Source organism: Megalops cyprinoides, chromosome 5, assembly GCF_013368585.1.
Source record: "Megalops cyprinoides isolate fMegCyp1 chromosome 5, fMegCyp1.pri, whole genome shotgun sequence".
Taxonomy (NCBI): domain Eukaryota; kingdom Metazoa; phylum Chordata; class Actinopteri; order Elopiformes; family Megalopidae; genus Megalops; species Megalops cyprinoides.
This window is the reverse complement of record NC_050587.1, coordinates 6,142,358-6,157,073: the sequence shown is the minus strand read 5'-3', so window position 1 is coordinate 6,157,073 and position 14,716 is coordinate 6,142,358. Positions and strand designations below refer to the sequence as shown.

General features: G+C 45.6%; 1 protein-coding gene across 1 annotated transcript; it reads left to right on the top strand.

Moving 5' to 3' along the window:
* The first annotated feature begins 2,749 nt into the window (after nt 1-2,749).
* On the top strand, nt 2,750-14,716 carry LOC118777345 (KN motif and ankyrin repeat domain-containing protein 1-like). The gene is made up of 10 exons (XM_036528156.1): nt 2,750-5,364; nt 8,114-8,293; nt 9,138-9,246; nt 9,579-9,764; nt 9,920-10,007; nt 11,811-12,030; nt 12,609-12,751; nt 13,061-13,261; nt 13,635-13,733; nt 14,040-14,716. Exons 1-10 carry the CDS (start codon nt 3,159-3,161, stop codon nt 14,100-14,102), a joined length of 3,495 nt encoding a protein of 1,164 aa, XP_036384049.1. The 5' UTR covers nt 2,750-3,158; the 3' UTR covers nt 14,103-14,716.

Below are 14,716 nucleotides of genomic sequence, written 5' to 3'. Positions count from 1 at the left end.
GCACCGGCATGCTATTTAAATGACACTGTGTGACTTTTTAAAGAAAGCTCTGTCTGAGAGTCTCCACCACAGAACTGTATGTTTACTTGTCCAGCAATATCTATCAACCAATATGCAGCAAACAAGGACTACATATTTAAGCAGTACACTTTCCTTGATTGTGTCCAGATCAGCGTGAACCCAGTTAAAAAAAAAGGATTTATTCCTACTTGGGGAGCCAGGGCCTTGTCAGAGATGTTGGTGGCTTTTTCTGAAAGCAAATTAATTTATCTTTTTGACTTAAGTTCTGATTTTAATTATGAATGGTAGCAGAGCACTGCTGCTGTTAAGAAAGCTTCCACAGGAATTTGCTGTGCTACTTTGTCATTTTATGAAAAAAAAAAAAACCTTTACATAAGGAGTGATACGAATTCTTCCAAATCCCATTAGAAAAATGGTAACTGGTAAAAGGTGTTCTTTGAATTCACTGTTTGAGTCATTTTGAAAGTCAGTACAAAAATATAATTATATAACATAAGGTTGCCTAATACTTCTCACCACACGAGACTCTGTGACTTGCTTGTATCAAATGACTTTTCTGTAGCCATTGGAAGTATGCTAAAGTATGTGTTTGTGTCAGCACTTTAAACAACAGCCTTAAGTTATGAAGTTATCCTTTTTAATTCAGATTGTTGTTTACTTGAGAAATTTTTGAGAATTAGTTTATACAAAGATGTAATTGGTTGAAAAACATTGCATGTCTCCTAAATGTAGACTACATTTGAGACAATGAGTCTAGCAAGGTATCAGTAACTGCAGAGGGGGTCCCATCTGGGTAGAGGAGGAACAAGGAGAGGAGGGATCAGTCTTATTGGACGAGAGCGTCAGACTATGACAGGCTATGCTGGCCTCAGCTAAGTTTACACCAATTGTGGAATTTTTTTCCCTCGTGGAGTGAGAAATGAGAAAGCCTAGAGAGAATAGCAGAGAGCCAGCTTGCTCTCCTTACAGGAACAGAGAAGCTAGCAGGGACTACAGGAGCTTTACTGAGGGTCACTGGTAAGACTTAGGTAAGTAAGGGTGAAATGACAGGAGTGAATGAAGTTCACTAAGATGTTTTATTCTGCTGCTGTTGCTCTGAGGAGCTTGGCTGAAAATTCGACACTTGGAAAAACACATTGCCTTGGCTAGATTTGTTGTCGTTTTAGAAACTGTTTTCAGTCAGGAAAGTTCTGGGTTTACCAAGAATGGGTGCTTTATGCAAAAAAGCAGACTCAAGATGTATGAGTTTTTAATGGTGCGGAAAGTTACTTGGTCAACAGAGAGCGGATATATTCTACCACGCGACTGGCACTCAGTAAAGAATTTGGACTGTGATGTGAGCTGCTGTTACTGTTCACTTTGTGAGTGAACTACCGTAAACAGCTGAAGTCCCAGGCTATTTGAAACTCTGTGTTAAAGTTTGAGTTGTTCTGGCCTTTTTGTAGAAATGCTTTTTCATGTCGCTATGTTCAATTTTCACAATGACAACAAACAGATCAATACTTATTCCAGGCATTACCAACTGCCATTTGTCCTGTCTAAAGCAATTTGTCAGCTCTGGACAATGGGAATTCCATTGGAATGCTCTTTAATGTTTTTTTCTTATTACGCCAAAGATTATTTTCTAGCAATGTCTGACTTCATTCAATACAAGCAGCATAACAGATTTAAGGAATTAACATAATTCAGTCTGAAGTGTTTTCTTTCAATAAAGAAGTAGTAGGCCTGACATTAGTGTCTGTCTCACTGATATCATGCAAGCTGTTCTGCATTGTTTGAATACATACATGATGAACATATACATAAATTATGCACTTTGCCAGAAAGGCTGAGAAGAAATGTTTCTTTCCTCGTGTCTGCACTTGTACTAGCCAGCAATGTTGTTTATGCGTACCAAAGTGACAGATTTTAACTAGCAAAGGTAGAAGCTTTATGTTAAGGAAGACACAGCAGAACCTTACTGTGCTGTCAGTTTTATGCTATGCAGGGGCTGTTTTTGCTTTTTTTTTTTTTACAGCTTTCATTAATTGTCAGACTGATATGGAATTAAGTGTAAAGATAAGGGTGTGGGAAGGGGAATCTTGTAACACAAAGGCTGGAGGTTAGATTCCTGGGTGGGGCAGTGCTGTTGTACCTTTGAGCAAAGTACTTAAATTGAACTGCTTCAGTAAATGTCCTGTATTATAAAGTGGTGATATGTAACATTTGCAAGTTATTCTGGAAAAGGCAGTTTGCTAAGCAAATAATATCATAATCTAATAATATATTTTTTAACATATGTGAATAGATTTGAGGAAGTACATCAGAATGTACTATTTTATTAAAACAAATAAATTTAAGTATAAATTTAAATTTATAAATAAATTATAAAAATGATAAATGTGATGTTTAATTTCACTTCTTTGCAGTTGATGACTGTTGCCTGCATAGGGAATGTACATGAACAGAACCTGACATTACCACTGTCAAATTGACCTTGACATTCCTACAGGAGTTGAATCAATAATTTCATAAATGTATGTTATTCCTTTATTTTTTGACCTGAAGATGTTTTAGTTATTATCCATGGCATTTTTCAGTTTACACAATTTTATTACCCAGCATTCTTGAAAGGCTTCATTTCCTCTTACCAGCTGCTGACCCTCCCATAATGTTTTTGTTTGATATGAAAGTGCCCTTGTGAGACCTGTGAGACTCATTTCCTTCTCTGTGTTTTCTCCACAGAAAAAGGAGAGCGGGTTGCAAGTCCAGAGAATGAGAGGGACTCCGAGGCTCTTTACTACCTGGAGACTCCCTACGGTTTTCAGCTAGACTTGGACTTCCTCAAGTATGTGGATGACATACAGAGCGGAAACACCATCAAGAGGCTAAACTTCCAGAGGAAACCCAAAGCAGCTAAGCCCGCCACGGCACCGCAAACCGAATGGACCTCCACCGAGTCCCTGTCCTCCTCCACCAGCGATGAGAGCAAGCAGTCCCTGCAGCTTTCCACAGACAGAGAGTCCACCCCTCCTCTGCCTGGGGCCTCCCCGTGCCATGAGGCCCCCGCCCCCTTTCTGAGCGCTCCTGAAACCAAAGCGCAGCCGCCCCTCTCCCCGGGCGCACCCAGGCACAACGCACGCGTGGAGAAGACATTGATGGAGACACGCAGGAGGCTAGAGCAGGAGCGCCTGCTCGCCCAACCCCCCGCCCACGACGCCCCCAGACGGAGGCTGGCCAGCTTCGGGGGCATGGGATCCAGCGGCTCCCTGTCCTCTTTCACAGGCTCCAGCGGCCACACCCAGAGCCTCCACAACGGGCCCCAGCCCAACGGAGAGCACAGCCTGTACCTGAGCTCATCCATGGGCGGCTCCATCCGCCACAGCCCCCTGAGCTCGGGGGTGACCACCCCCATCGCCAGCATCAGCCCGCTGCAGCTGCAGAACATCCGCGAGCAGATGGTGGTGGCGCTGAAGAGGCTGAAGGAGCTGGAGGAGCAGGTGAAGACCATCCCTGTCCTACAGGTCAAGATCTCTGTGCTGCAGGAGGAGAAGAGGCAGCTGGCTGCGCAGGTGAGCAGCCAAAGCCTCTCCCGCCAGGGCCAGGGCGGAGCCTTCAGGAAACGGTCACACAGTGTGGGGAGCACTGAACACTTCGAGCAGCTCTCTCGGGTCCAGAAGGGACCGGAGCTGCACATAGACTCAGAGGATGAGCTGGAAGGCCGAGAGCGGAGCTCCCAGAGGCTGGAGGAGTTCAGACAGCTGACTGCAGAGATGCAGGAGCTGGAGAGGAAAATCCAGGATGGTAACTACGAGGGCCGACACGGCTCCAGCCAAAACGTGGGACAGATGCAGCCAGTCAGGGAGCAGCGGTCCGTTGCAGTGGGGGAGGACAAGAGCATGGAAGACCTGGTCGTTTACCGCAGGTCAGCAAAACAGCGGAACGATGTGGCGGTCGGGACGGAGCTGGAGACGAGCAGTACCGCAGTAGGGGTGACGGAGGCCATGCTGGGGGTGACCACGGAGGCTGAGGCCGAGATCGAGATGCAGCAGCAGACCATCGAGGCCCTCAAGGACAAGATCTACAGGCTGGAGGTGCAGCTGAAGGAGGCTACCCACAAGGCGGAGATGAGCAAGCTGAAGCTGGAGCTTCAGGCCGCGGGGTCCAGGAAGAGGGCCGACAAGGGGACGATGGCTAGGCCAGCTGCCTACAGCATTGCAGTGGAAGCTAAAGTGGAGGTGCAGAGCCAGGGAGTGGGAGGTCATATGGAGATGGGTGTTACCTGCAGAGGGAGAGGCTCAGAGGCCCATTCAGTGGCTGTGCTGTGCAGGCCAGAGCAGAAGCACGTTGCCATAGGCCCTGAAGCCCCCATGGAACGATGGGTCGTGCAGGAAAGAGTGGAAACCCGCGATCAGTGTGTCGGAAGACACGTTGTCACTCACAGCCAGGGCGTGGGGACGAGTCTGAATGTTTGTGAAGTTGGAGTGAATACGGAGGAGAGGGCGGACAGTCTGGGCCTTTCCAGGTCACAGCAGGAGCAGGGGAAGGAGTGGTGTTCAGTTGGATGCGGAGATTGCTCAGTGGATGTGACAGTGTCCCCTGTTAAAGAGCTGGTTTCTCTCGGCACAATCACAGATCAGGTGGAGAAAGCCGATATGGGAGTCATGGCTGTGCCTGAGACTACCTGCCAACACACAAGCGCAGCAGTAGCCACAACACACAAGCTCACCAACACAGAGAGGGTCGTGTTCACCGACTCCACCACAAACACAAGCCTGAGCACCCAAGAGAGGCACACCAGCACGGTGCCCACCGAGACCCGGTCGGTGTCCGTGGGAGACAGCCGGGTGAACGGCTCCCCGACGGCCGTGAGGACACGCTCCATTGCAGTGGGGACTTCGGCGAGGCCAGAAAACGCCCTGGCCAAGCCGTCAGCCCCCAAGACCAAAGACAGCGGGGTTGGACTGGCGAACGTCAACGAGAACTTTCTGGTGGGTTTGAAAACCAGGAATATCGCCTGTGGGCCCTCTCGCCTGCCCGATCCCACCAAAACGAGGAGCATCGGAGTCGGGGATGAGAGGGTGTGGGAGGCGGCGCATGCTCAGCCCGAGACGGCGGCCGGGCTGGACCACTACATTGAGCGCGTGCAGAAACTCCTGCAGGAGCAGCAGATGCTGCTGGCAGAGAACTACACCGAGCTGGCAGACGCCTTCGGCCAGCCCCACACCCAGATCGGCTCCATCAACAGCCAGCTGGTCAACACCCTGTCCTCCATCAGCTCGGCCGTGAAGTCCGCCAGCACTGAGGAGCTGCGCAGCTTCAACAACCTGCAGCAGAGTCCAGACTCTGCGAGAAGCAACAAAGGTAGAACTCACCTAACCTTATCTCACCTTACATTAAATAACTAGTTTGCTCATCTAAAATCTACTTTGCCAAGATTAAACACCTAATTTTAGGGTAAACACCTAATCATTACTGCCTTTTTGAGTGCATAATGTCATTTTCAGACATCAGGGGAATTATGCAGTATAATGGCATCATTTTGTTTTAGTCTACATTTGCTGCACTTCTCTGGCAACCAAATCATTTTAATGCCTATTGACAACATGCAGAAATATTCACATTTCAATTCAGTTAGACAGCTTTGGGTAAATCAGATTAATCAATGATAGTCTTGTGCCAGCAAAATTGTGAATTTTGGGCACATACAGCCAGAGCAGAGCTGACCACATTTAAGTCCATGAATGGTGCTGGGGACGGGACAACTGCCATATTTGGGCAAAATAGCTGTTTTTATGTTACCCATGGGAGTTTGTAAAGATTTTTACGACTGACTCATGCTGGTATGAGCTGTTCTTTCAGAACACAAATGAAGGAATACCATTGCTCCCCTTGGGCAGGTAGATGCAGTTGAACTTCAGAAAACTGTTTCATAGCCAGCAGTCATTTCAAAGGGTCAGAGGAATCAATAGAATATATTGGTGTAAAATGCTATTGCAAATATACTTATTCATCAGATAATTACATTGCACACTACTAATAGTTGTATTTGTGTAATGTTTTCACAGTTTGAATGTAATACATCAGTATTTGCTGCAACTGGCATTTCCTTTTGAGTTTCACAAGAGAGGAAGCAGATTTGGCTTAAATGTTAGTCAAGCGCTAACCAAACAGTGGACTCCCGGGAAAATGGGTTCAGAAGGCAGGAAGACAGTGAGGCTTTAACTGTTAATTTTGGCTGTTCTTTCTGCAATCTAAGAAAATGGCCAGTGTCCAGTGGTCCAAGCTGTGGAGCCCTGACTCTCCTGTTTAGAGCAGGGGCTTAGCTTTAGCATTGTGTGTTGCACCTTAGTGTAAACACTAGCTTAATAGTATTTGACATGTATGTCAGCATTGTCATTACCCTGAATACTGCTCTGCGGCTTTGGAAGTACAAGTACCTCATTTATTTGTGGGGACTAACAACATTGGCTAAACGCCTAATCATTTATTCAACAATTGTAGGAAATGACTCAAGTCTCATTTGTTAAACTAAGCTGTGAGTCTCATTTTTTGAGAATGTGCTGGATCAACAACATGTTTAAAATGTACATTTCTCAAAATTTTACACAAAACGCATTTTGATTTTAATCAAAATAAGGAAGAGCATACTCTTACTGGTGCAAACTGGGAAAAAGACATGAGAACACAAGAGTTTGTGTGAGTACTTTGGTCACTCAGTCAGTTGTGGCTGCTGATAATACTGTATGTGAAGCCTGCTGCCTTCTGAGAGGGTTGCTCCTGCTCTACACTATTGCACAGTTAGCCATCATATGATCAAGTATTGCTCAGATAGAAGGCCATAATATCTTATTCACACTAGAGAAGTAAAATTAGTGCACTAGCACTATAATAACTATCTTCATTGTGTGCTATATCATATACCCTGATCCTTTTCTGTGTCTTTAAATTTATTCAGTGAAGAAATTGATTTAATGAATTTATAGGGCAATATGTGTTTTTCTGTCACCTGAAAAGCTCTTGTTGACAATGGCTGAGGATGGTTTTAGGGTGTTTGGTTCATGAAGTAAAAAACAGCTACAGTACATCCTGAAAGTCAAATGCTCATCAAATTCCTGACCTGTATGCTCATAGTCATTTGCCCAGGTTTAAGTCAGATGGGCAGCTTCAAGAATACAGGAAATTTGGCATTGTGGTCTGACGTGAGCGGTTTTAAAAGTCTTGTTTTCGTACCAAAAAATGGTTTCATCCTAATATGAACATTTTTTTCTGATTCTATTCTATTCAGGAAAGAGTATTGGATTATTGTATAACCGTGCATGTTTAAAATTCTTAAAAATGTCATTTGGCCAGCTTTCCCTGTCATTTTTTCACATGTTCTGTGTGATCTGAAGTATTTTGTCAGTAATTGATGGTTTGTCGAAACTTAACGATAAAGATGTTGTGGGAAGACTACTACTCTTCTTTTTTAAATCATTTAATCAGGGTGTCTGAGATTTTAGTGGTTTTCCTGTCAGTATAAGGGGTAGACTGATTTTATTTTTACAAGGTAGCATTTTCACATTTCTTCCTACTGTTTCACACACATAATGAGCTTTTATCACAGTAAAAAACAAGCTACAGACCAACATGCTAATCTGAACTTTGGCTTTGGGGCTGATATGGTCCAATTTAGGCAGCACAGACCCCAAAAGCAAAGCTTTCAAAAGCTTTTTCAGAAGTCTTTATTCTACTTAAATCAGTGCTATATCCACCAGCATTTTTGTAATCTTTTTCATCAGTAATTGGTAGTTACACTCTCTAGCCTGTTTCATGATCATATGGAAGAGCCACTGTCTCTCACCTTCAGGTGTCAGCAGGTCATTTATAAAGCTCATTGTTACCACCACATTTTTGCAGTGCCACAAAACCCAAACACCCAGCGGACCAGTGTAAACATGGCAGTGGCATCTGTGCTGGAGAATGCTCACAGACGTGCTTCCCAGACTACAGTGTTTTCATTTGGACTCGGCCGTTCTGTCTATGCCCTCTCTAAACACGTGTCTGTCAGGCCGGGGTGTGAGGTGTTTGGGTTTTCACTCCTCTCCTCTCTCTCTGTCTGGCTGCGGTGCAGACGAGGGTCGGTCTCGGCCCATCGGTGGGGCCGGGTCCCATGTGAGCGTGACGGTGCGGTCAGTCGCAAAGGTCACCCATATGGAGGCCGTGACGTCTGAGACGAGGACCCCTGCGTTCCCCAAGAGCACAGCCACACAGAAGAGCCTGATGGACCAGCAGATGTCCTCTGCTCTGCATGGTGAGTATGTGTGTGCACATGTGTGTGTTATGAAGCATCCATGGCTTCCTCGGGTTCAGAGTCTATATCCACCCTTGTGAAAATACAGCTGGCCTGGGTACTAACTGCACTGCTCACAAGGGACTCTCTATTCTGCGAAACTGTGCAGATCCCTACATGCAGGCCTCGCAGCTTTCTGACCACTTCCCCCTTCTAACTGCGCAAATGCAAAGCCCTGGGCTCAGGACTGGAGGTGGAGATTGCTTTCTGGGTTTGGTATTGGCTGTGCAAGACCTGTACTTAAAATTTTTGAGATAGCATTAGGTTTTGGAAAGCTCCCATCATTCAGAGAATTATGGCCTGTGGTAGACTTGGTCTAAAATACTTTGTGTGAATGTGTTCTGTCCTTAGAAGCAGGGAAGACTGGAAGACATTCAGTTGAATGTGTGTTCCTTTTTTAAATGAAGGCTGTAGCAAATGACTGCAGTTATTATATTGTGGTGAGATATGGAGCCCCCACAAGCCTGTTACAGTGCTTGTAGCTGACAGTAATTGAAACAAGCAATAAAAGTGTGTCTTTCAGAGAATATTACTATATAGAGTAACATTTGAATGGTGCCAGCTTTGGGCTGTGTGGTGGTCACTACATTACCATTTTGCTTTGTGCTGCTTTATGGAAGCCCATATTATAGTAGTGGAGTGGTGTGCTCAAAGTCTGTTTAAAATGGAATATGAATTCAGGCTAAAACTCTGTGTAACTGTCTGCAACCGCTCGCCCCAGTGAGAGTTTTTACAAAGTGACCACGCTGTTAAATAGCCCCATGGCCTCAGCCCTCATTACCATCTGGTTTACCCATTTCTCCAGGACAGTCCGGCAAACAGAATGCACTGAAGTCCATCATGAAGAATAAAGATGGCCGCCAGGGCTCCAGCAGCACCAAAAAGAACCTGCAGTTTGTTGGCGTTAATGGAGGGTGAGTGCAGTTGGGGGGTTATCTGGCATGGAGGGGGTTGCCTGGCATTGCGGTGGGAGGTTACCTGGCACGGGGGGCTTACCTAGCACAGTGTCAATGCCTGATCTCAGCTTTCTGAAAACTGCCGGGACATCCTCTCTTCATCCTTTTCATTTTCATTACCTTTGACTGAGAGCGTTACACTTTGTTTTCATATGCACATTGTCTTGTTTAAACCAAGAAAACGTTTGTTCAGTTCAGCTGGCTCAATATTTAAAGTAAGGCCTGCATTGTGTAGTATGGGCAGTTTAATTGTATTCTCAATGAAATTACCCTCTGCGTCCTGGCTGCAGGTACGAGACAACGTCGAGCGATGACTCCAGCACTGAGGAAAGCAGCTCTGATGAGGAGGGAGAGGAGGAGGTGTACGGAGAGGCGGAAGCGCTGGGGAACAGAGGAGAGGAGTTCTGTAATGAGGAAGTAGTGGAGGCTGGAGTAGGAGAGGAGAGAGGTCCAGAAAAGGTTGAAATACGAGAGAGGTGGGTGGTTTCAGCTGGGGGCTGGGTTGGAGATTGAGAGGGTGAAGGGGGGACTCCACCCAACCCAAACTAATGCTTTGTTGAAGCGCACCCTTTTGCACACGGTCTAGTAATATTAACCTGACCAGTGGCTGAACTGTTCTTTCACCCTTTAGGTATGAGTTAAGTGAGAAAATGATGTCTGCTTGCAACGTGCTGAAAACCCACTTGAATGACTCCAAAGCTTTAAACAGCAAAGATGTGGTGAGAAGGTCTTCTCTATGTATGGACCAAGGAGAATATGGTTGTGTGTATTTCTTTGCAGAGCATGTTTTTACATTTACATTTACATTAAATTTATTAATTTGGCAGATTAATTTTTCCAAACTGACTTACAAGTGAGGCAGAGTACAACACAAGCAAAAGGCCATGTAAGGAGTCAACAATATTAGAAACCAAGTTTCAACAGTTGGCCAGACAAGGTATAAGCTAGCTGGTAGAGATACGAGTGCATGAAACCATAGATTTGAAAACAAGACATAAGAAATTGCTGTAGGTGGTAGTGTTTCAGGTGTTCAGGTGAGTGCGGAAGAGCTGTGTCTTCAGATGTTTGCCATAATGTTAAGATTTTTCTCATCTCTAAAATGACATTTGATTAATAAGCTTAACAGGACATTCAAAACTCACAAAAAATATAAAGGAAGGTTAGTGTTATATGAACACAAAATATGTATATATTCTGCATAAACAGATTTTACATTTTGGTTAAGTCTGCTTTTAACCCTGGAATGTGCAGTGGTTTGTAATTATTGCCTTGGTAGAGTGCCCACTTCTACGTCACAGAGTGGAGGAAGAGACCAGCTGCTTTTCTCTCTGCTTGTTTCTCCACATCAGTCCCTCACATCTGCAGTCTCCCTGCGGTCCTGCGCAGTGGCTAAGCCAGTGGCCCCCTCGATGCAGGGATCGGCTCCAATTTAAATAACAAATTCCCCACTTTCTGACTCTATTATCTGGGAGGAGAGAAATGATTGGGCCCTTTGTTTCGAACCTGGTGTGGAAGAATGCTCAGCCACCAGTCCAGCCCCTATGGCAGGGCTCCCGGACATGCCCAGCTGTGTGCTGGCAGGAGAGAGCAGAAACAGATTTACATTTTGGATGAGCTGGAAGCCCTTCTGCTGTCTTTGTCAATGTTTGATCAGTGGAATTAAGCTGGAGTGGCACATGGTTCATGACTACAGTGTACATGATTACAGAATCACTTTTGCTTTAAAACATCCAGCTGCTCTGTACACAGCTCGTGAGAGTTACAAGCTGCAGCACTATTTGTTTTACCAACAGGTGTGCCGTTACCTCTTTCACACTTGTTTCTGGACATAAATTCATAGATGTGTAGATGATAGGTGATAGTTTTCTAATACATGAGGGTGTGCCCTAATGAATGGCACACTGCTGGATGCTTTTCACTTTGAATAACTTTCAAGTTCATGTTACATTGTGTTATTACCTTCACAGTTTGCATCAGTTTCAGTGACAGCTAAATGCATAATGATTAAATGCATGATTAATAAGAAACTAAAAAGTCAACTCTTGCTTGATATTCTCTGCAATTGTGGTTAGGTTGAATCTGTACTACTTAACAGAACATGTCCCTGGGGAATTCTTCAGTTAGACCATGCTGCTATGTCCAACCGGAGAGCAATAAAGAGAGCAGGTCATCCTTGTTGAGTACCTCAAGTTTGACTTTAAATGTGTAACCTCCAGATTTTATGGGCGGCAGTGTAGCATAGTGTGGTAATGAGCAGGGTTTGTAACCGAAAGGTTGCTGGTTCGATTCCCCACTGGGGCACTGTTGCTTGTACCCTTGGGCAAGGTACTTAACCCAGAATTACCACAGTAAATATTCAGCTGTATAAATGGATAACATGTAAAAGCTGTAACCTGTGTAAGTTGCTCTGGATAAGAGCATCTGCTAAATGACAATGTAATGTAATATTATCCATCGTGGTTTAGATGTTGCTCTCGCTGTTGGAATAGGCTGTTCAGTAAAGCTGTGGGTCTTTTCCACAGAGAACATGTCTCAGCACGCTCCAGCATGAGTGGTTCCGCGTGTCCAGCCAGAAGTCGGCAGTTCCGGCCATGGTGGAGGACTACCTGGAGGCCTTCCGGGCCGTGTCCCCTGCGGTGCTGCGACACATCGTCAACATGGCCGACGGCAACGGCAACACCGCCCTGCACTACAGCGTGTCCCACTCCAACTTTGACATCGTCAAGAGGCTGCTGGACGCAGGTACCCCCACGCTTTGAGTCATTTCACACCACTGTGGATGAACTTTCCCATAACCTTGACAAGTAACGCCTCGCAAACTGATAAGCTGGTGGTGTCGCCAGTGTTAGCTGTGCCAGTGTTCTGTCCAGTCTTGGAAATGTTTCTTTTTATGGGTGCATGTCCTTTAGCATTGTGAATCTGGAACAGGTCGTCCTAGATTATCGACGTCCTGGCATTTACTGTTTGCTGAACTCCTTAAAGAAGTTCCTCAGTTGACGTTCAGATTCTTAGGTAAACAGTGTTATGACTGAGGCTTAGAGTATGATGTGGTGTATGGTACAGTGTCGTGACTGAGGCTTAGAGTATGATGTGGGGGTATGGTACAGTGTCATGACTGAAGTTTAGAGTATGGTGTGGGGGTATGGTATAGTGTCGCCCTTTTAAAAGGGTTTGGACTTAAGTATATCTTCAGCTCTCCTCGAGGATTCAGGCTCCATTTCTGGCATGTACAGAGACCCCATCCTGACCATGGAGGCTCTTTTCCTCCTCTTAGCCATAAAGCTGGCCCTGAGAGTGTACCTGTATCCCTGCCTTTTCAGATGTTTGCAATGTGGATCAGCAGAACAAGGCGGGCTACACTCCCATCATGCTCGCTGCCCTGGCGGCGGTGGAAACTCAGAGGGACATGCAGATCGTCGAGGAGCTCTTCAGTAAAGGGGATGTCAATGCCAAGGCCAGCCAGGTCAGCTCCAGTGTTATCCTGTGGCCCTTCGAGCCTTCCATGATTGATGTGTGCTGCCTTGAATGCTGATTTGGCTCATTGTGTCATAAATCAACACAAAAATTGAAGAATTTAGATTAAAGTAAAGAATATGCTTCTTTGCTTGAAATGCTATTATTTCAAGAGCTGTTACTGAAAGCCCTCTCTGTCTGACATGCATGTGATGAGTCTGCTGTGTCCTGTTTGAGGCTGTCCTCAGACTGACCTCCGACTGGCCTCAGATCAGCTAAAACCTGACTAGTTTGCTGTTCTCGCCCCCCCCACCCCCAGGCTGGCCAGACAGGGCTGATGCTGGCAGTCAGCCATGGGAGGATGGACATGGTCAAAGCCTTGCTAGCCTGCGGGGCAGATGTTAACATCCAAGATGATGAGGGATCCACGGCGCTGATGTGTGCCAGTGAGCATGGCCACGTGGAGATGGTCAAGCTGCTGCTGGCCCAGCCTGGCTGCGACGCCACGCTCAGCGACAGTGTAAGTGTCCCTGAGTCAAGAGCCGCTGTGGCGACACTGTATCAGTATCTGCTCATGACACTGCACATACGCATGTTTAAAACTGAGTAGGGCTCATAACTGAAAGGTTGCCGGTTTGATTCCCTGCTGGGGCACTGCCGTCGTACCCCTGGGCAACGTACTTACTCTACAATTGCCTCAGTAAATATCTAGCTGTATAAATGGGTAACATATAAAATTGCAGCTGAAGTAAGTCACTTAATTTCTTAATTGTGTTTCTTACTTGAGCTGCTTCAGCATGTTTGTAATGCAGACATACAGCTCCTTGTTCTAAAAGAAGAGCTTGTAGGGTATTTGTGAGGCTTGTAATGGTCCTCTCTTCTGTCGTTACCAGGATGAGAGTAACGCCCTGTCCATTGCGCTGGAGGCTGGACACAAGGACATCGCCATGCTGCTGTATGCCCATGTGAACTTCTCCAAAGCCCAGTCTCCAGTACGTTCCCTGCTACTCCCACAATACCATACCCTCTTTCTACACACCTACAAGAATCTGTTTCACAGAACGCAGACAGTAGTGTGCTTATTGCCTTCACCATAAAGAGCCGGACCCTTGAGGCTGTCTGAACCTGATACAGCTCATCTGCTACTGAAATCTGAACTCTGTTGTTCTTGTACACCAAAGAGAATATACACTAAAGTCCCAGAAATGACTGCTCTGAGTGTATTCTACCCGTTTCCTGGTGGAGTGCTGTCTTGGGTTGTGTTGTAAGTGTGTGTTGTGCACTCTCTGTCTTCACAGGGCACCCCCCGTCTCGGAAGGAAGACGCCCCCCAGTCCCACTCGGAGAAGCGCTTTTGATTAGTGCGACCCCACCCACCCCCTTCCTCCTCATCTCTCCCCCAGCTCCCGGTGCTGCTACCAGCTCATGTCGGCCTGAACACAGGATGAATGTATTTACAAGTGGATCTCTGTGCCTGAGTACACCAGCAGTAGTTAGCCGTAGGAGAAGGGAAAGCCTTATGTTTGTGCTAGATTGCTAGTCAACTGAAAGTCTTAAAGTCAAGTTTTTACTTTACGTGTTTTGGAAAACACCCGTTGTTTGTCTGTTGTGTTCCCCGTTATTGTCTCATCTGTGCCTGCTTTTTTCCTCTTCACATTTTATGTGTAGATAATGCTGTCAGTAGAACCTGTGCTTGCGAGAAAGTGGAAGATTTCAAAATCCAAAGTCTACCTGTTTATGTCAGTGCATTTTCTGCAAGAATATTTTTATATAAATAATTATCATATTTCTCCATTACCCATTCTCTTGATTTTGGGATGTAACCCACCAAGGTATATGCTGTTGAGTAATGCAATGATAGGGTTTCATAGCATATCAGATTTCCATTTATATGGATATGTAGTTGTGGATACACAATATATCTTTTATATAGATCATTTGTATCTATTTAAAATCACTGTATTTTTATTTCAGAT